Genomic DNA, 21,633 nt, shown 5'->3' on the forward strand with positions numbered 1-21,633 from the left:
TTTTTAAATACATGTACCAAACAGGCCCTAAATGAGTTTATTTTTACTAAAAATATGTGTAGCTTTTTAAAATATTACTTTTTTTTTAGGTATAGTTGTGTTTTTACACTTTATATAAAAACAAAATAAACTAATAAAAATGACTTCATCCAGACGCGTACAAAAAACCCTCCATAAATAAAGAATTACATGGGATAGTAATCCTAATTGCACTCATAGATTAAATTCTCATTTATTATTTGTACTTATGCTGATATAATACAGTGGAATGAAAGATTTAAGCCCTCTCTTTTATGGGGAAATGCAAGCAAACAAGAGATGTAAAATGTACACTCTCTTTTTCCAATCTCTGCAAAATCAAAATTTGAGCCAAAATAGCTAGACTTGAAACCAATCCATCTGGAAAATGCTCAAATGGCAACTATTTCCCAGCTGGGTTTCTCTTGTTGTCTAGAGAATGCAGTGACATAAATGGCGTTGCTGACAAAAAGTACATTCTCTAGCTAGCTAGTAGTACTCCCATAAATATGGTTCTTCAAGCCGAAACCCAGTATCAGCTGCACACAGCTGCCATGATGATGAATAATAGCAAAATCCATTGTCACTTCGATCCCTGCCGTCGATGAAAAGATCTGGTAGGTCAAACAGTGTATCATCATCATCAGTTGAAGGTGAAAATGTTGAATCTTGTGTGTTGTCCATGGATAAATTTGTTGACGAATCCAAGCCAGGTTGAAGATACTCGGCTTGGCTCAGCTCAGCTTTGGCTTCAGCTTCGTGCTCACACTGTTTAGGCTCCAAGAATGTGGCTGCAGCCGCCTTGGCAGCCGCGGCTTGTATGTCCTTCGGAGACTTGCTGTCTGGCCTGGGAAGCTCTTGAGCCAATTCAGGGAAATTGAGATAAGCTGAGCTACCTTTGATTGCAAGAGTAGCTACATCATGAGCTCGAGCTGCCATTTCAGCTGTAGGGTATGTACCAAGCCATATTCTTGATTTCTTCCTTGGCTCCCTAATTTCAGACACCCATTTGCCCCAATTGCGCATTCTTACTCCTCTGTATGTGGGGTGCTTGCCATCACTGTCATCTTTAGTAGTTCTAGGCTGCTTTCTATGCTCACTTTCATTGGACTCTTGTGCTCTTTTTGAGCCTCTTAGAGAGTGTTTGGTGTTTTGGTTGATGGTACATGAATTGTTTTTTGTTGTTGAAGAAGAGGAGGAAGAGGAGGTAGAGGTAGAGGTAGAGGTAGAGGAAGAAGATGAGCTGAGCAAGTTGTCATGAGCATCACTCTCTAGGTTGATATGGTGTTCCATGATGATAGAGGTTCTTCCAGAGCTGTGTAGTAGAGATAGAGAAACTATGTGAGTGATTGGTACATATAAAAATTGAGGTGTTTGTGTTGGGGCTTTAATAATCCTCAACTAAAAGAAATTGGGAATATTATATAAAGAAAAGAAAAGAAAGGAAAAGAACATAAAGAAGGACTTTGGGTCCATTGACACACAAGGAAGACTACAGTTCATCTAATTTGTTTCCCCATGTGAGAATCGAATAATTCATGCTTTGATATTATATTTTTACACCCATTTCTTAGTTGGGTCCTACCTTTGGTCTTTTTTCTTGTCAGCCAGGTACCATTCTTAATTTAATGACAAACCGTGTTTCATTTTTTCATTTTTCATGTGTATTGTTTATAAATATATATTTCATTATATTAGGCCTCAAATTGGTGACCCCTTGAGTTGTGAGACTTTAGTGAAATAGGCCATAATGTTTCCTCATTTAAACCCCATGGATTTCGCGTGAATGTCTTTGGCAAGGGCCCTAGGGGAGGGTCATCTCTATTATTCATTCACACCGTTGATTTGAGGGTCCGTATTATTTGATTTTAGAATTGTATTGTTGTATTTGTATGTGAGTCTTTGGTGCCCTGGTACCATAGCATAGAGTATCAATTCCCATATGATCAAACTTGGGTATACCAGAGCTTATTGATATACTTGAGCCTGTGGTTCAACCTGATCTGGATTCTGCTAGAACCTTGTCATTTAGTTCTTCATAATTTAATCCCTTCTATTTCTTTTTTTCTTTTTGGTTCATTGAACATAGAACAAATTATATTAGACCTTCCAATTTGTTTTAATAGTAGGTGTATTAAGTAAAACAACTATTTGGAATATGACTGATGATATAGAATCCGTTAGAAGCATGATGAAGTTTCATATATTTTTTATAGAAACTTCTTGGGTTTTGGTTTGTAGGGATGAGCATTTTTATTTATTTATCTTTGGGTAAGATTGAATATTCACAGATGAAGACAATGGATGTAACATCAAAACACATGAACAAGTATTAGATATTCCCTATACGAAACCTACTAATCAGTATATAATCAGTATATATAAGTGATAAATATATAGGTAATATAGATCATTTTCTTATAATAAAATCTACTAATTAATCACCAGCTGTTCAATTTTTTAAGGTAACGAGGATTGAATGAGATGGCAAAATATAGAGTATATATACGTCGCCGTAGCACACATGGTGCACATGACAGTGGGCCCTTTGCCAGATTTAACTCCATGGAAATACAAATGAAGCAATCCTTTAAAAAAAAAATAAAAACTTTTCCAAAGGCCTTCAAATTGCAACTTATAAAGTGGCATATATATTGGATGGTTGAGATAGTTTGCTGGAAAATTTAGACCGCATTTTGTCGCAAATTAACTAATTTCAAGCCAATTTGACTAGATTAATCAATTATGTTGTGAGTTTGTAATTAATAAATCATGAGTAAATAAATAAGCAATGTAGGAATTAAAAGAGACGCGATATGCTATAAAAAGAAAACCCTAGTAGGGGAAAACTTTACAACGAATTATTGGCAACCTTTAAGGAAAAAATTAATCTACTAAATAAATAAAATTGAAATTTATATAAATAGAATTAACTCTTGCTTTACTACTATCTCATGTAGTTATTATTGAGGTAACTACATGTAGATTTGAATCCTTGTACTCAATTCTACCATGTTCTTTATTCAACAAGAACACTCCACTTGCGACTTTAAGAACCCTCTTGAAGATTCTTCATAGCATCAAATTTGTGTTTTGAGTGCAACAACTTTACCTTGATCACAAAAACTTGAATATTTAATGTTCGGTGATACTTTGAGAGAACCTGACTATATTAACCTAGAGTTCAAAATGTTAGTTAGTTTAGACCCCTATAACTCAAATTGTTTAACTTAATTAATTAACCAAATTGTTAATTAGGCATATTATTTAGATCTAGGTTAAACATAAACAATTATATCATGACCCAGGTTAACCAATGAAACCTTCCAGTTTCAAGGTAAAAAACCTGTGGATGATTTAACCTAAACTATTCTTCAGGCAACAAATTCATTATGATAAAATGAAAGTTTTACAATATATTTTTCTCTTAATCTAAATCTATTTCTTGTAGTAATTACTCATGGAACCACAATTTCGAATTTATGGAATCTTCTATCTGAATTTGTTAAACACAAACACCCACATTTGTGACTTTGAGATCACACTCAAAACTTTTGATTATCAGTTATGTATGATCTTGTAGTAGCAATTTTAGATATACTAGTTCTAATAATGTGTAGATAAAATTTCGATAATGATTTTGAAAGGAGAAGACACAGTAACTTTTAGATCTCACAAGAGTACCTCCAAAGCCTCTTCAAAATGTGTATTGGGGTTTTCCTTTAAATATTAGGAGAATTAGATTTGAAACTTTAATCACTTAATGGGCTGGCGGGCTTTAATTAAATTTTGCAGAAACGCATCTCGACCGATTGAGCTTTCTTCTCGATTGATCGAACCTATAATGTTTCAAATTTCTTGAACCTACAGCTTCCTTTTTCTTGTATTTTAACTTGCAGCACCTTAAGTATTTTCTAATAAATCCTATAAACTCTAAGATCTATATCTAGATAAGTTAGTGTTCAGGATTTGCTAATTGTTTTAAACTTTTATAACCAACCACTAAACACATCTCTCTAGAAGTTGATTAGTCATCCATTGAGCGTGCTTTTATAATTTAGAATTGAGGTCACGAAACCCTAAATATTGGATGGTTGATTAGGCTTAATTTGGGTTTTGAGAACACGATTCTTGATCAATTGACTTAAGTAGTCTATGTGTCGATTTATCGATTGATCGACTATGTCATGATTATAGAACCTTCAATTCTTCTCGAGCAATTGAGGGCACAAGTATTGAACATCAAGTAGACTTCAACGACACTTAAAAACACATATTTTGTTTACTGTCTGCCAACCTATAACTATGGAGCTAACATATTTCACTTCTGCCAACATTTTATTTTTTTGACGATGTTAGAGTTGCATCCCACTGCTTCAAAAAAGCGATCTTTGTATTATTTAGTCCTTATATATTGTCTTATTGATTGTACATCCCTAAAAATAGTAATAATGCATCCAAACAGGAAACAGGTTAGCTATAGGCTCTTACCTTATCTTTATCTTACATGCATGGTTTAAGCTGTAGTAGTACGGATTTTTTCCTAATTAATTGTATTTATGAGAATTTGAATTCGTTTAATAAACAACTCCAGCATACCATTTTTTGATTCATTTAATAAACAAGCTCTATTAGTAGCGAACAAAGTATATATCGATGATGAATACCATGCTTAGATATTTTTGAACATCGTTTTTGTGTGCTCATGTGTGTATGTGACCTTAATCATAAAAATCGAGTATGAGCTTGAACTAAAAAATGAAGCTGGACTTGGGTCGCTTATTAATATAATACCACATGAAACTTGAGCTTGAGTTTGTTCAGAACTTGAATCGAGCTCAAACTTGAATTCTGAAGAATCTGAACCCCAGCTTGACTTTGAATAACATCGATCAAGCTAGCTAATTAAACTCCAAAAAAGCCAGAACTCACCACAGCTTAACTTGTTTAATTACAATCCTATGCTTAGTTCAACATGTTTTTCTAAGCAAACGGCTATTTCATATAGTAAATATTAGAACAATCAAAGTTTTCATTTTTTCATTCTTAATTGTAATTGTTGCAGAAATTATAGAGTATTTAATGTCACTCACTTAAGTGGCCGGACACAATCTGGTTCCAGTAAGCTTGGAAAATGGCAATGAAATTGACAATACTTGTTACAGGAAAGCTGCATATTTTGTACGCCTATAGTCCTATGTATGAAAGAAAAGAAATGGAGGACCGAAAGCGCACAATGTTTTGTCTAGCGTCTTTTTCAGTACCAGGTTCACTCATCAATTACGCATTCTACGGCAAATAGGTGAAGCATAAAGTTCAAAGGAATTTAGGTGAGTTAGGCATGTGAAAATTGTTGTGTACATCGCGTACACACGACTACACGAGTAGAAGTCTCACATGAAAAAAAAATGTAAAAAAAAAAGTTGATAAATTAAGCTTTAAGATAAATGACGTTCATGCCTTAAATCTAGACCTTAATTAGAGTCGTTCCAAGATATTATATTAATAGGTTTTGTTCACCCTATTCTATTTTGTTTCGTTCTATTGCATTCTAAGATATTATTTTATATATTTAAATTATTTTTATGTATCATTTTAAAAATAACATATTTATAAATTTTTTTATAATTTTTTATTACCATACTTAAAATATTTGCTTTCTTTTTTGTGTGTCCATTTTTGCACTCCTCCCCCTTCTTTTTAGTCTCTACCTCGTTACAATATCGAGGTAAAGAATAAAATATATACCTCCAATCCACCTTGCATGATTTTTTATTTTTATTTTTATTTTTTCACTCTAAACATGAGATGAGTGGAGATTCAAAAAAATTTAACAAAAAGTTACTTTATCTATTTTATATTACCAATTCAACAATACGCCATACATCGTATACTCTATTTTCTTACCGCTCTAATTAAATATTTTTTAATTCTATTTTACATTACTACTTTAACAATTAATACACCTTACATTTCATATCCTATTATTATACTCTATTCTTTTTGTGAGACTAAAATATTTGGGGGTAAAATAAAATAAAATAATAGTATTTACTATTTAAGATATAGATATTGCTACAATGGACATCTATTTATAGATGTTACGGTAACAAAATGCAAAAATCTCAATAGTGTTAGAAGTTAGAACATCGGGTGTGAGGGTTTTTTTTTAATTTTTTTTTTTTTTAAATAGCAATTGGTGTAAAAGTAAAATGCAAATTGCTAAAAACATGTTTTAGGGCACCGGATTCAATCTGAAATTTTTGCATAGTTCTTGACTAAATGCATGTGATTAATTTAAGTTTTAACTCTTCTTCCTAACCAAGTAGTTTTTATTTATTTATTTATTTATTTTTGAGAAACAAATACACACAAAGAAAATGGAATGAGATTCTAACACAAAAGAATACTACAAAATAAAAACTCCACTAAAAAAGTTAAGGTAATTTTTAAGAAAAAGTAAGATAAGTTATACTACTATGTGGGCAAATTATCCCCCTTTTTTTTTTTTTTGAGAAGCAAACACGCTCTCTCTTCGGAATTTTAACTTTTATGGGCATTGAAGGAACATCATTCATAATTTTCAAATGGATGCTATCATGGCTAGCATCATTCCAAGCTATTAGGTCAATCTTCTCACCATCCCTCAGCCAACCCCATTTTTATTGCGTCATCTACAGTAATGTTCCTCCTTACTAGCAATTTCATCCTCACATGCCATAACATGGCCTCATTCTCAGCGTCCATGCTTACAAACAGTGCATCTATACTAGCCTCTATAGATTCGCTTATGTCTACTGCTCTTTAAAGTCATGAATCATATAATTTCGTCTGCTAATAGACAATTTATACAACAGCAACTCGTCCATATTGGCATGTTGCTCACGTGCCTCATGCATTGGTCTAGCTGACTACCCCTGGTGCTCTATATATCTACATGTTTTACTACTTGCACATTTATAATTTGTGTTCCATTTTACATCCAATTTATGTTTTTTCTGTTGAGACAAATTTCTTCCAAACTCAATTTGCTTTCAAGATCCCATTTCAGTTTGAGGAGAAGGGTGAAGCTTGTGTTCCGTGCCTCTTTGCATTGAACATGCTATAATGCAAATACATGTCCGAATTGTGTTGTATCTAATGCAAAAAGGCATTGAACACAAGCTGTATTTTGAGATGGAATGCAAGAATACAAAAGGGAATCTCTAAATACTATACGTTACTATGATTTTGTTATGGTGTTACAATGATTTTTAGTTTATGTTATTTGTGCTATATTACATTGCACACACAAACACATCAATGGTACAATTTAAGACAGAAATATATTGGTGAAATGTCAGAGCATTTGCATTCGGGAATTCTATCACATCCTATTTTACCATCCCAAAAAGTCACTTTATCAACTATACAATATAATTTTACAATACTCCCAGCATCCCAACTTTTATTTTACAATACAACACATTAAAATAATATTTCTACATAATAAAATAATATATCCCAAAACCCAAATAAAAACAAAAACCCAAATCACCTGCTACCACCACCACCACAAAGAACATACCCAAACTGAAACCCATGGCCACGCCCCCACCCTACGGCAAAAATCCAAACAAATGAAACCCATATCTACCACCATGAAACCCACCTTTGCCACCACAACTAGAGACACCACCATGGCAACAACACACCCGCCACCACCATGCAAAGAAACCCACAAAAAAGAAAATTCCATTCAAAACCCCCATCAAGACCATTGGAAGCTGATCTCCATGCCTCCACCGGTGTTGTCTCCATTACCATGGCCCCACGCAAGATCAATACCCAGCCACAACCATGGCCCCACGCTGCCACTGCACCACCATGACCCAAAACCCACTCCCACAAATCAAAACCCCACACCCACACCACCAGACCCCATTACAATTCACCCCACAACCCAGATCAACCCAAACCAAGCAAACCCACACAAAACCAGATTAACCCACCATCACATACCACCCCAAAACCACCAACCCAAACCTACGCCACCATTGACCATTGACCATTGACCCAAACCCATGTCGTTGCCATTGAATACCGACCCAAATCCACACTGCCGCCACTAATTCCACTCCTAAATTAAACACTCGATCTTCTCGTACCCCTCGAACTCAAACCCAATCTCGTCGAGCCCAAGGTGTGATCTCACCACGCCGTGACTTTGCCAAAAAAAAAAAAAAAAAAACACCACCACCGTGATCTTGCCACGCCGAGATCCACCACAAACAGGCCACCACTGCACATTGAAAGAAACGGGGAGTGGGAGACGGAGAGACAAAGTGGGACTAAGGGAGAGAGGACTGAAAAACACAGAAAATAAAGAGAGAGATAAAGACAGATGGAATAAAAAACTAATATTTTGTTTTAGAATTGTGTTATAGTGTAATTCTAAAGGTAGAATTGCACTGTAACACTATTGCAAAAAAATTTGCAATAGTTGATTTTTAGAAGTTCAGATTAAGCTTGATTTTTGTGTGAAAATGGTAAAACTTTCTTACATATGCCATTTAGCATGGCCAGTGCGAATGCTCTAAGTCCTCTATGTTATTTCTTTATCTCACCTTCTCTTTAATTATCCTTAATGTTTTAATATTATTTTAACAAAAGTTTGCTACTTTCTTTTTTTTGGATGAATTACTGATTGAGAAATAGTTTATGCGTTCTAATTCTCAAGTGTTCTTATATATATATTAGAGCCTCGTCCAGGGCTTGTGATGTTGGGCACAACCTTCCATTCTCTCATTCATGCATGCACTGAGAAATTTAGTGGACAATTGGACATACACATCAATGAAAACCAATCCAAAATAATATTAAACTAAATGGACAATCATGCATGGTTTCATACAAACCTAATAATTTCATGCATAGTTTCGTACCGACTTGATTATTTGAAGGCCGATCTGATATATCATGACTTTGTGATTGCATGCATGAAATTTTCATGAAACGATTCAAACGATGATTCCAGTAAATATTCCTTTATTCCTTTCCCATTTCGATCAGTGGCTAGACCTTCATTTACATCTTTTAAGAAGTTTATCCCCTTTTTATCTTACAAGAAAGTAAATTTGTATATTATTTTGATTAAAAAAATAGTACAATTTTTTAAAATTTTGGATTAAAAGATGATTATGAAAAAACATAGGTAACTACTTACTACTGTCTTAGTGTAAGAATCCGAAAGCGATAATTAAGCTACCTGGATGACTTGTGAATGTGTCATTTCACCGTCAACTGATCCTACACATTCAGAAATCTAAGCTCTATTTTGTTGTAGAAGTCCAAAACCTTCCTCCATTGAGTCATTTCATAATGCATGATTGAGGTTACTTCTTGTCCATATTTACCTTAAATGGTAGGAGCTCTCGTGTCCCAACTCCCAACTCTAGGAGATCCTTTCTTGGAAACTAGTAATGAGAATATTACTAACAATAATGCAATCTAGTAAGGGGCTTTTTTTTTTTTTTTTTTGGTGGGGAAAGCAAACCAGTTAATTAAGATTTCATATGCAATTACGTACTATAGTTTGACAACAAATTTTCAATATTAAGCTGCCTTGCCCTTTCCTTTTCAACATAGCTTATATGTGAAATCAAGGTGCTTTATTGAGAGCAACCATGCATGAGCTAGAGTTAAAGATAGCTTAAGAAGTAGACATGTATATATAAGGACGGTTTAATTTATATTGATAAAAGACAAAATAAAATTACACCTCTATCACAACTTAAAATAAAGGTGGTGTGAAAATATTGAGATCTTGTTATACCTATAGACTTTTGATTGATGAATTAGGGTTAGTCTTAGAAAATTAAGTCAAGTACTTTTAGGCACAATATGAAGATAATCATTGTCAAAAGTTTTAGATTAATTTCCAAAAAAAAAAAAAAAAAAGGTAACTCCAACGGTTTGGTTTAGTGGTTGTTTATGTCTTCATTAGGGGTGTGTAGCCAATCCACTGATCCACCAAAACAACCCTAATCTAGAGGGTTGAGTAGATTTTTAGGAGTTGATGGGTTGAGTTGGGTTGCCAATTTTTTTGAATTACAATTATATATATATAAATATATATATATATATATATATATATATTTTATCAACATTCAACAAATATGCAAATAAGTCTTTCAGTGAAAAGCTAATCTAAACTCATTGTAATCACACCTAATACTTTGTCACTAGATTTCAGATAAACTGATTAATTAGTCGTATCAATAATTTTCTATTTGTATATAATTAGTCCATAACTCGAGCAATACACAAATAGTTTTACTCTAATGTAATTTCTCATCTTTTTTTTTTTTTTTTCTTTTCAGGTCTAAATATAAAAATTGATAATTATAATAGTTACTACTAAGCATTTATCAAGATTATGTTTATATATGAAAGTAATATTCTATCATTAGAAATTTATTATGATTGTGTCTGTATATGTAGCTACATATTTTACCATTAAAAGAAAATAAGACATCTTAAGATTCTAATAGAGGGTTTAAATATAGAATGAAATTTAAATTTAATTAATGTATATTAGAATAATGGTGTGTAAAATTATGAGATCTCAAAATTTTATGTGATAAAATACTATGAGATTAACTAAAAGTCAAACATTTTCGGTTTAATATATAATAGATTGCTCTGACATTATCTTTTCAAGGAGTTTAAGTGATAGTTTAATAATAGTGAAATCTTTTGTGATGTTCAATATTTGTGATTCAAATCACACCGCAACCTCTTAAATTATCTATTAAAAAAAAAAAATTGAATCCCATCATCGCCACTTACATTATCTAAAAAAACAAAACATTGTCTTTGCAAATCATTAAATAGTTAACTTGCATTTATAAATTGTCATCAACCTTTTGGGTTCTAATAAATTTTAGGAACAAAGAGCACGCACGCACGGAATTTCCAAATGTAAATAAAGTCTTGTCTCTATTATGATTTATGAGTAAATAAATTTAAAAGCCATCTTTATTTTGCACGAAATCTAAAAGCCACCTCTAGTAATCATGGTAGTCCCGATTATTCGTTGAACTGACTAGCAATATTTTAATTTGTTTTATTGTGCACGCATGGATGCATCTCTAACTTTAAGCCAGTCTCTATCCACGATTGGCCGGTGGCGGAGGTTGAGATGTCTTCAGTCATAATTAAATTCTGACTTACCATTCAACGAAGGTAGGCCTAATATCTTTCAAGATACGTTATACGAAAAGAGTAACACTAAAAGTACTAGGAAGAGAACATTTGGAATTTAGCTATGATGTAGTTAAACTCGCCAATCACATTGATTGTTACATCAGTTTTTAAAGTTCATATATAGTGAGTCACATGACGAGCTTAGCGATATCTGGAGGCTGTAACGGTTTGGAGTGCTACAACTACTAATGGCTTATCTTGATTTCATTGTGCTTCCTATTTCTTTTTCTCTCACTTTCCTTTATTTTCTCCTCTTTCTAATTATTGTTATTATTATTTTGTTGCTAATCTCCTCTTTCTAATTACCGATACCAACAACAAATTTCAGATATAAATATATTTGAGTTTCTCTATTCTAGTTATTTTGATAATTTTTTAAGGTTGATTTGAGATTTTGCTTAATGGGAGCTTATTCATATCAATGCCTTTCTTTAAACTATTTACGGAAACAATGCATTTGGACTCCAAATTGTATTTGCAATATGTAATCACTCAAAATTTGCATATTTGGCCGTTGTTGAGCTATCATGTGTACACAACCCCGTTAGTCACATATTTAATGAACGATGATACCACATAAGATTTTGTAGGTGATCATGTATCAACCACAAACAATCACATAGGAATTAGTACTAGAAAACTAAGCCCTAATATATTTACGAAATCTATGACAATATGAGCATTTGACTCAATTATACAGCCAAGCAGTTGAAGCTGCTAAGATTTATTATCAGTGTTTCAAAGTTGGTAGCACAATTTATTCAAGCAATATGTCGGATAAATTGGGACATTAAAGTTTGTAGATATCAACGAACTTTTTCAAGCAATATAATCAAATTTGCAGTGTGTCATTATTGTTGGTGAGCGTGGGATAAATTATAGAGAAGGGTGTTTGATGGAAGCTCTCATATCGGTCTCACAGATTCCTGCACACAGACACAGTAAACACGGCACTGCTGCATGCGCACAGGAGCAGTGAATGGTGATAACTGATAAGTACTCTGAAGATTAGGTAACAACAGTGGAAGGCCAATAACTGTGTAAGAAATGCTTGGGTTGGAGTTTTTTTTTTTTTTTTTTTTTTTTTTTTGTTGAGTGAGTTTCAACCTATTACATCTGTTTTTTATGATAGTTCTTTATCATCAGACCAAGATATTAATCAGTTTTTGGTGTAGGTGAGAATTGAACCCCAGATCTCTTATTCAACCTTCAGAGACTTTACCAGTTGAACTAGTTGGGTTGGAGTTAATATTGACACATCAATTCCCACATCTAAATTTATGCCATGCTTATGTGTCCACTTTTGATTGTATTTTAACATTTTCAAGTATATGTAATAGATTTATATAAAAGTACTAAAATTCAATTAAGAATTGACACGTGTTGTGTGAATTTAAATGTTAGAATGAGATGGTTCCTAGCATTACTTGCTAGGGTTTAGAGTTGCACGTAATGCTAGGGTTTAGAGTTGCACACTTTATCTAGGAAAGTTGAAATGGGTATTTATACCCTAATGGACACGTGCTTGGTCTTGGGAATTCATCAATGCCCTACCATGCTACATTTTGCGAATGTGACAAGCCCCTGTTCATTTTGCCAGACTGAGCATTCTTTCAGAATAGTTGGGACTCTCATCTAGAGGACAGCCCGCATAGCATCAAATGCTAAGCAGGTTATTGGTAATAAATGCGACACTTACTGATTTGACCTCTTAATCCGCTTTTTGGGGGTTTATCTAGATCGGCCACAATAAACGGCACACCGAGCTGATTTGCATGCTAGCTACATGTACCGGTCTTCTACCTAGCTAACAAGTGTTGACGATGAAGTTACCATCTTGCCCTTGTATCATATATTAACCCCCGTAGCTGGCTTGTCAGGCCATATCTATCATTTTAGTTAAGACTTAAGAGTAGTTGCATTGTAATGCCTGAATTTCTCAAAGACATGCGTAAACAACTAAATTTCAAGTTTCAAAAATCAAATAAGTAAAATGGTTTTACAAATGCGAATTTGTATTGATAAATAAGTGACACAATTTTCCATAATTATAAAAGAATGATCTTCTAATTCGATTTCCTTAAAAGATTTGTTGATTCAAGAATTGTAGGAATGTAATCTTAATTCAAACACCAAATATCCTTCAAGTTGGTTTGGAATTTTTCTCTCTACAACATGTTTCATCCATTACAAAAAATTTGCCTGCCCTAATTAGTCGATGAAACTCAAGTCTCCTACAATCCAAAGTAGCTCGTAATACACACCTGCAGTACAAACTAATCAAACAATATTGTTTCTTTTTAATCTAAAAAAAAAGATGCATTGCAAGATTTGACAAGAAGAATTTGTCACAAAAAATAAATTGATAAATTGAAAAACTAAAAATCAACAAATGTTACCATTTCAATTCTAAATAAAATAAAATTAGTCAATGGGTTTTTTTTTTTGGTCCCTACTCATGATGATATAATTAATCTTTCACAGATTGAATAGACTGGTAGCTCAGAGTTCAGAATGAAAGGTGGAGAAACAGATCTTTTTTTGAAATTTTTTTGAAATTTTTTTCTTAAAAAAAATTGGAAAAGAAAGAAGTAAGAAACTAATGAGATAATTAACTCTTAGTTCGATGGGGATTTTGTTTACATGAGTCATTTGCGTCTTACTTCCCTTGTATGTTCTCTCTTCTTCTTCTTCTTCTTCTTCTTCTTCTTATTATTATTATTATTATTATTATTATTTATTTTTTTTTTATGAAAAGACATGTAACTTTACTCAAATGAAGATAAATTCAATACATTGTGAGCCTAAGCCAACTCAATGATAATCGAATTTTTCTCTACCTAAGTTACATAAGAATCTAAATCCCTGGTATATTAAGCTAACAAATGAGCCGGTTTATTTTCTATTCGCCTAACGTGCAATACTAGCACAGTACGAAAATCTTGCAATATGCCAGAAACGATATTACTGATGACAACCTGTGGGCAGCACAGTTCTCGCATAGCGTCAGAAACCACTAGTGAATCGTATTCAAAATGAGCATTATGTACATACCAACATCCCATGCAAATTCAATAGCCTCCTCCAAAGCCTTAGCTTCGGCATTTAGGGGCCCCAAAGGATACCACAATTTTTTACTTAATGCTGCTACAACCTGACCCTCATGATCATGAATCACAACACCCTCCCTGATAGCTTGCTGCTGCTTAAAAACTACTGCATCAGTGTTAATCTTGTACCAAGGAGGTATAGGACATATCCACTACCCACTATCTTCCACCACCACAAGCTGAGATAATTGAAAATTGGCCACCTGCATGCATGGAACTCATCAAGCAAAATTCTCGCCTTCTAGATAATCATGCTAGCATTTTGGCTGGACTTTTCGAGCCGTATTGCATTACAATTAAACCAGATGCTCCAAGTAATTTGATGGCGAGCTCCAATACATCATCCCCCTCGTATGTTTCTTTGTCATGAAGTATCACTAAGCAAAAAACAACTTAAAATAAGGGGAAAAAAATTAAAACTATTGTCAAATTTTATTATAGAAGATTTAAAAAATGATGTGACAACGAAGATAATTAGTGTCACATTAATAATATAATAAATACAATTTTTAATATATATATTTTGTATTGTATTTAAAAGTTGATACATTAGTTTATAAAATATATTCAGTAAAACCTATAATATCATTAACATCACTTTAAAAATAATAAAGCCCATTTAAGAAGAGTTTTGTATGCAGTATAACTTGCCCCGCCCTTTTTTAAAAGTTTCTAAGGTTTTTTAGTTGAGTTTTTAGTTTGCTTTTATATTATAACTATATTCCCTCTTTCTTGTGTGTGTGTTTGTTTCTCAAAAATAATAAAGCTAAAGAAATCCATATGTGACATGACTTACTTGCATACATTTATCAAAATCATTAGGATAGTTATTAATTTGGATGCCACTTTGAAGTACTTAAGCAAAATTCATGCTGTTATTTGGTTGTGGATTGTAGATAGGATAAAGAGGAAGCGGAGAGAGCACCGTTAGTTGGTCTTATGCATGAGAGTTTTATTTCCCTTTTTGAATAAATAATACTTAATTAATCCACTGTTTATGTAAAACAAATTACACATTTTTTGTTGAAAACATGCACACATACCAAACACTAAATTATATGTTTTTAGTTTTGTAAAAATGTTACAGAAAGATGGTGCAAAATATATGTTTTTTTTGCTTTTAAGTACTCAAAAGACATGTTTTTAGAACATTTTTAAATCACAAATTTCACATTATTTTGAAAACTAAAACGCAATATTACTACCAAATGGGCCAAAGTTTATAGAATATTGATTGGTAGATTAGGATTCTGAAGAAGTAATTTTGACAATTCTTGTCGAATATTTTCGAGGGAACTACACAAAACCACATAAAATCTTTCCAGGGGATCGAGAACTAAAAGACATGTCAAAAGTCATGATGTACTAGACCTTGAAATTTTTTTTTTTTTTTTTTTTTTTTTGAAATTGACCTTGCAAAGTTAATGTAATATTTATCTTGCAGTGATATGTCTTGTGTACGCACTAAAACAGATACAGTCGCGCATGTATATAATTTGGAAAAAGCCTTACTGTATTTAAAAATAATAATAATAAAAAATAAATAAAAAAAAAAAGAAAAAAGAAGAAGAAGTTAAATCCAATAAAAAAACAAAAGAAAGAATAGTATTCTCCTAGTACAATAATTCAATAGTCAAAAAGTGACTCCTTTTCAAAAAAAAAAAAAAAAAAAGTGACTCGTTTTACAGGAAAGGAGGATATCATGTTCTTGTATATCACAATAATCGTGGCATGACATTATTTCTTTCCAAAGTAGTTTAGTACTCGTCAAAGTCAGTCCAAAACAAAATGGTTGGGTCCTACTTAGGTGAGCTCAACAAATTTGGAGGCCTAGGGTAATATATATTCAAATGGGGCATTTTTGTTATCGTTTTAATAAGAATCAGTGTTTAATATTGTAGTTTTTTTACAAAAATTCATTCTTTTTATTCTTTAATATGTTTTTTTTTTTTGGTGAAAAAATGCTATACCTATAACAATTTCATTACAAAAAACTTACAAATGATATAGCAACGAATGTGATCAATGACACTTTAAGATGATATAATAAACAAGTATTTTAATGAATGATGGGGATATTATAAATTTTACAACATGAAACTTACAAAGATATGTCATCAATCACAAAAAGTAATTTAAAAATACATTTAATAGGTTGTTAAGTCTACAAATCATAATAATTTTCACATCAATTTGTAAAGGTTATGAAGTAAAATTTATAGGGAAAAGCTGATGAGTGCCTTTAGGGCACTGATTAAGAATCCAGTTAAAGAAAGTTTTTATAGGAAAAAAAATAAAAAATTAATTTTTTGGCAACTTTTTTCATTTTCTATAAAAGTGATGTCAAAACTTTCCTAAAATGAATTCTTAACCAGTACCCTAAAGGCACTCATTAGCAAGACCCAAATTTATAATATTTCTACTATTTTCCTATCTTAATTACTTCTTGTTATTAGTGACACATATATTTGTAACACCTATGTATTTAATACATAGTGACACATATATTTGTAACACCTATACATTTAATAGGTTGTTGAAGTCTATAAATCATAATAATTTTCACATCAATTTGTAAAGGCTATGAAGTAAAATTTATAATATTTCTACTGTTTTCCTATCTTAATTACTTCTTGTTATTAGTGACACATATATTTGTAACACCTATGTATTTAAAGTTGTCTTATCTCTACCAGTACTCAATTCTTTGAAACTTCTTAAAAGTAGAGGGGAAATTTTTTTTTTTTTAAATCTCCAAAAAAAAATTAAAATAAATAAATAGATCAATTTTTGGCCCAAAATTTGGGGATTTTTCTCTAGTAGGGGGCCCTAGGTGATGGCCTAATTGGCCTAGGCCTAGGGCCGGCCTTATTCATACACGAGTGAAGAATGCAGGGTTTATGAATCAAGCTAATTTTCTGTTATTCATGTTAGTCCACCTTTAATAGGGATGACAATAGGGCATGGCAATGTCAAATCAGAGATGTCTCATTCTTGTTTCGAAATGGGAATGGGACAAGTCGGCGTGAATTGGAGGAATTTTTCTATCTCTAATAAGTTGAATTCAACATTAATGAGTCAAAATGAAAAAAAAAAAAAAAAAAAAAAAAAAAAAAAAAAAGAGGAAGAACAATTGTAAGAGTGGGAGAGAAAGGAAGTGTGTTTTAGGGCATATTATAGAATATGTATAAAAAAAAATATAAAATTATAAATAGGATAGATATTAGAAAGATGAACTTATGTATATTAAATAAAAACATATATGTACACTTTTGGGGTGGGGCGGGGCGAGCAAAACCATTCCTGCCTTGTCAAGTCCTTGGGTAGAAATAACCTGCATGGGGTAGGATGGACCATGTGAGAGAGGAATTTTGCTATCTCTACTTAGGATTATTGCTACATTGCCTAAAACTATTGGACTATGCAGGAATGAAATTAGAATTCCATCTTTGAAGGCCAAAAGCATGAAATAAGACAAATAATTACATTTCAAGAAAAAAAAAATACTAAAATTCAAAATTGAATTAATATATGAAAATTGTAAGGACTCAATTTGTAACGACCCCAAAATGATGTTGGGTTCGTACGTTAAAAGGTCCAAACAATAAAATTTGTAGAGCGTGGGCTTGAAATGCTAGGTCTTGGTCACCGAACGGTGGTTAGTCATGGTGTTCATACAGAATTAAACCATGTTCGCTCGAGGAGTCTTTCTCCTCGATACGGCCTGGGAGACTCTGGTTCTTGGCCTTTTTTCCCAGCCCCCTTTTCTGGACTGCTTACTTCTCCTTTTATATTAGCATTTACCTCTCTTCCAACGTCCACGTGTAGGTTCAACTTTTCAGGGCTGATACTTGTCCCATCAGCCCATACCCAAAGTGGTTGGGGGTGGTTGTAAAAGCTGAAAAGTATTGCTCTGTTTGGCGCAGAGTATTTAATTGCAGTAATGACAGCCTTTCCCTTGTCCTTTGTCGCCATATTATCCAGGGCTCCTTTATCTATCAACGCGGATGTGTTCGGCTCTTCCCAAAACTGTTCCTATGTCGTTCTTGCCTTTTCTTTTAGGAGTGCCTTGGGGATGCCGAAGATAGAGTCATCCTCGGCCACGTCTCAAGGCTACTTGGACTTTCACTGTAGGTCCTCGGCTATATCCCTCCTCAGCTCGAGCTTTGGGCCCCAATGTAAAGTGGGCCAAGGTCACAAATCCTCTGGCCCCACAAAAATCTAGACTAGCATCTATTTAGCATTAACAATATATATATATATATATATAAATAATTTTTTCTTAATACATTTAAACTCAATCATCAATTAAAATGGAATTTAACGTTATTTTAAATCCCAAAAAAAAAAAATCTAAATTGATTTTGTAATAAATTTTCCTGTAATTGTTTTTTTTTTGTTTTTTTTTTAAATGATCTTTCATTTTATTGCGAAACACATTTTTGACCATAGTTATGGTGGTTATAAGTCAAAAATTGTAGTTGGCTTTCTCATAATACACATAAAAATCATATTTATTATCTCATGGCTCCATCCTTAGGACTATTAATGATAGGGTTGAAGTCAAAGTTGTTGCTTAATAACTTATTTTACTGAAGCCGTATAGATCCCTCACTTGAGTTATCTCTATTTTGTGAGGCCATTTAGACCTAGTAGGAATTGGCTCCTTAACAAATTAGGTTACTATAATCATATATAAGTAAGATTACCATGATCCATCTCCTCCCTTTTGCTTTTTATTTAGCAAAAATAAAAAATCTCAAAGTTTTTTTAAGTTTAAGAAAAGCACATACCTCTTTGAATGATCATTATAATTTTGCTAAAATACTATTTACACACGAAAAAGTTTAAGGTAAATTCTAAATCAATGCCTTAATTAGGAAAATTTATAATTTTACACTACGAGTATTGCAACATTGTCAATATATCCCCTTTGTCAACATCCTTTAAAATCTTGCTATTAACCCACCAAGAAACAACATCTATTTGGATTAGAAAAAATAAAATAAAATAAAAAATCTCTCCTTTTAGGCAGGCTAACGGCGAAAATGTGAAAACGTATAATGACAAGGACATGATAATATTGTTATAATTGTTGAGCGTGTAAATTGTAAGTTTTCAAAGTTGAGTGATTGAGTTGAAAGCGACCCTAAATTTCAAGAGTTAAAATGCATTTGAGCCTTATAATTTTCATTTTCTTACTCTTTTTGGATTCATAGCACGAATGCATCATGGACCACATATATCATATGTCCTTTGATTGAAAAAAAAAAAAAAAAATCATTTTTCACGTTTTTTACTTATCTCTAATACCATTTCAATTGGAATCTCATTTTGTTTTAATAAAAAACTCCTTGAGATAGAATAATATAGTAGTGGATTTTAATCTTTACATTTTGTTTAATTAGCAAATGATGTAACAGTTTTTTTATTAAAATAATAAAAAATTTCAGTTAAAAAAATACTAAAAATAAACCAAAATAGCTTTTCTTAGTGCTCTCCTTCCAAGGAATGTGCTTGGGTATAAGTTTGGGAATGTCTTTCCTAAAATTGAGTGTAACACCATTTTACCAACCAGAGGCAAAACTACAGAAGGACTATGAGACAGAGTTTGTCACTCCCCTGTAGGAGTGTTTACTCTCTCAAGAAAAAGTTTGTCTCTCCCTTTGTTTCTGTAAAGGGTCTTTTCTTGACCTACTCATCCTAGCTGGTTTGGGTAGTAGCCTGTGCAGTGCAAATCTATGGAGCAAGAGGTTTTGGATAATTTCCAAAAGCTACAGCTAACAAAAGAGGAGGCAGATGATATAGTCATAACAAATGTTGCTAGAGCAGAGCTTCTTGAAGAATGTTCCTTAAGTCTCTTTGGGCGCCTCCTTACAGACAGTCAACAAAATCAAAGAGCTTTCAAGAATACTCTGAAGGCAGCATGGAAGATGGGATCGGACTTGAGGATTGTGGAGGTGGGGAATAATGTATTGCAATTTAAGTTTGGTTCATTGTGTAAGTTGGAGTGGGTTGAAAGAAGTGGTCTGTGGAATTTTGATAATAACCTTCTTCTTTTATGTCGATGGAGGAAGGGGTTAACAACATCAAATATTTCTTTTACCCATGCTCTTCTTTGGATTCAAGTCTGGGGTTTACCATTTGAGTATATGTCTGAAGATGCTGGGAAAGATATAAGAAGCAGACTTGGCAAAGTTCTTGAAGTGGATAAAAGGTCATTACAGGCGGAGCAAGCAAGTTTATGAGGATTCGGGTAGAGATACTTATTGATAAGCCTCTTAGAAGAGGAGGGAACATTACCAACGCAGAGGGAGAGCAATGCTCGATCATTTTCAGGTATGAACGTCTCCTTACTTTTTGTTATATTTGTGGAATTCTTGGGCATGATGATAAGCATTGCCATGTGAGTCAAATAGAAGGTGTGAAAGAGAGGCAGTATGGAGAATGGTTAAGAGCTGGAGGTGTGGTCAGAAGTGGGAATGAAAAAGGAAAAGGTTTGGATGGTGGAAGCTCGAATGGTGTGGATGGTGATCAGACCAATTTCAAGACAAGGGGTACGATGGCAAACTTCAGCTCTTCAGTTTTTTCCAAAGATGATGTAGATGGTGGCCGGAATAGTAGCAATGGGTTAGTGGTGAAGAAGGCTGTGAACTTCAAGACACTGACAAGGGATTTGAATTCAAATTTGAGTGTGGGTGACAACCTGAACGGATGGGACAAGGCAGAAGGGACAGCATGTGGGTTACAGTTTGGTCAAGAAGTACGGTTTGAAGAGAACGAAACTAAAAACAGTCTAGTTGGGGGGCTATTCAAGCCGAGTGAGGATGCCATGGCAGCTACAACTTTTAAAAATGCTGGGCCTTGTAGTGAAGAACTTGAAGTGTCCAACCCAATTAAGGCTAAAAAGGAAGCCCTTAAGAAGTGTCATCCAAACGGAATGGGTCTAAGTTCAGAAGCTGAAAAAGAATCCATAAGTAGAGACAAGTGGAAGAAAATAGCAAGAGAGAAAGGTAAGGCCCAAGATGAGGAGATGGTGCTTAAGGGTCTAGAAGTTGGAAATAAAAGAACGGAATGCATTGAGGATTTAATAGAAGTTGAAGGAAGAGTTCAGAAAAAGGTACGTGGAGGGGAAAGCTACAATAAAAGTTCATATTTTCTTAATGAAACGACGATGACTGCTAGGAAGCATCGTTGAGAAAAATGAGGACTTTAGGATGGGAACTGCCGAGGGCCCGGGAACCCTCGGTTAGTTCGG

General features: G+C 33.3%; 2 protein-coding genes across 2 annotated transcripts; one reads left to right on the forward strand and one right to left on the reverse strand.

The window, feature by feature from the left end:
- Positions 1 to 218: 218 nt before the first annotated feature.
- Positions 219 to 1,508, reverse strand: LOC126723109 (ethylene-responsive transcription factor ERF034). Its single transcript, XM_050426392.1, has one exon. It carries the CDS (start codon positions 1,309 to 1,311, stop codon positions 508 to 510), a length of 804 nt encoding a protein of 267 aa, XP_050282349.1. The 5' UTR covers positions 1,312 to 1,508; the 3' UTR covers positions 219 to 507.
- An 18,608-nt stretch (positions 1,509 to 20,116) lies between these two features.
- On the forward strand, positions 20,117 to 20,623 carry LOC126722244 (uncharacterized). The gene has a single exon (XM_050425403.1). It carries the CDS (start codon positions 20,117 to 20,119, stop codon positions 20,621 to 20,623), a length of 507 nt encoding a protein of 168 aa, XP_050281360.1.
- The last annotated feature ends 1,010 nt before the right edge of the window (positions 20,624 to 21,633 follow it).

This window comes from Quercus robur, chromosome 4 (assembly GCF_932294415.1).
Source record: "Quercus robur chromosome 4, dhQueRobu3.1, whole genome shotgun sequence".
Lineage (NCBI taxonomy): Eukaryota > Viridiplantae > Streptophyta > Magnoliopsida > Fagales > Fagaceae > Quercus > Quercus robur.

What these genes read in the sequence shown, in the direction of transcription:
- LOC126723109 (XM_050426392.1), bottom strand. Translation starts at nt 1,311, where the DNA reads ATGGAACACCATATCAACCTAGAGAGTGATGCTCATGACAACTTGCTC.
- LOC126722244 (XM_050425403.1), top strand. Translation starts at nt 20,117, where the DNA reads ATGGAGCAAGAGGTTTTGGATAATTTCCAAAAGCTACAGCTAACAAAA.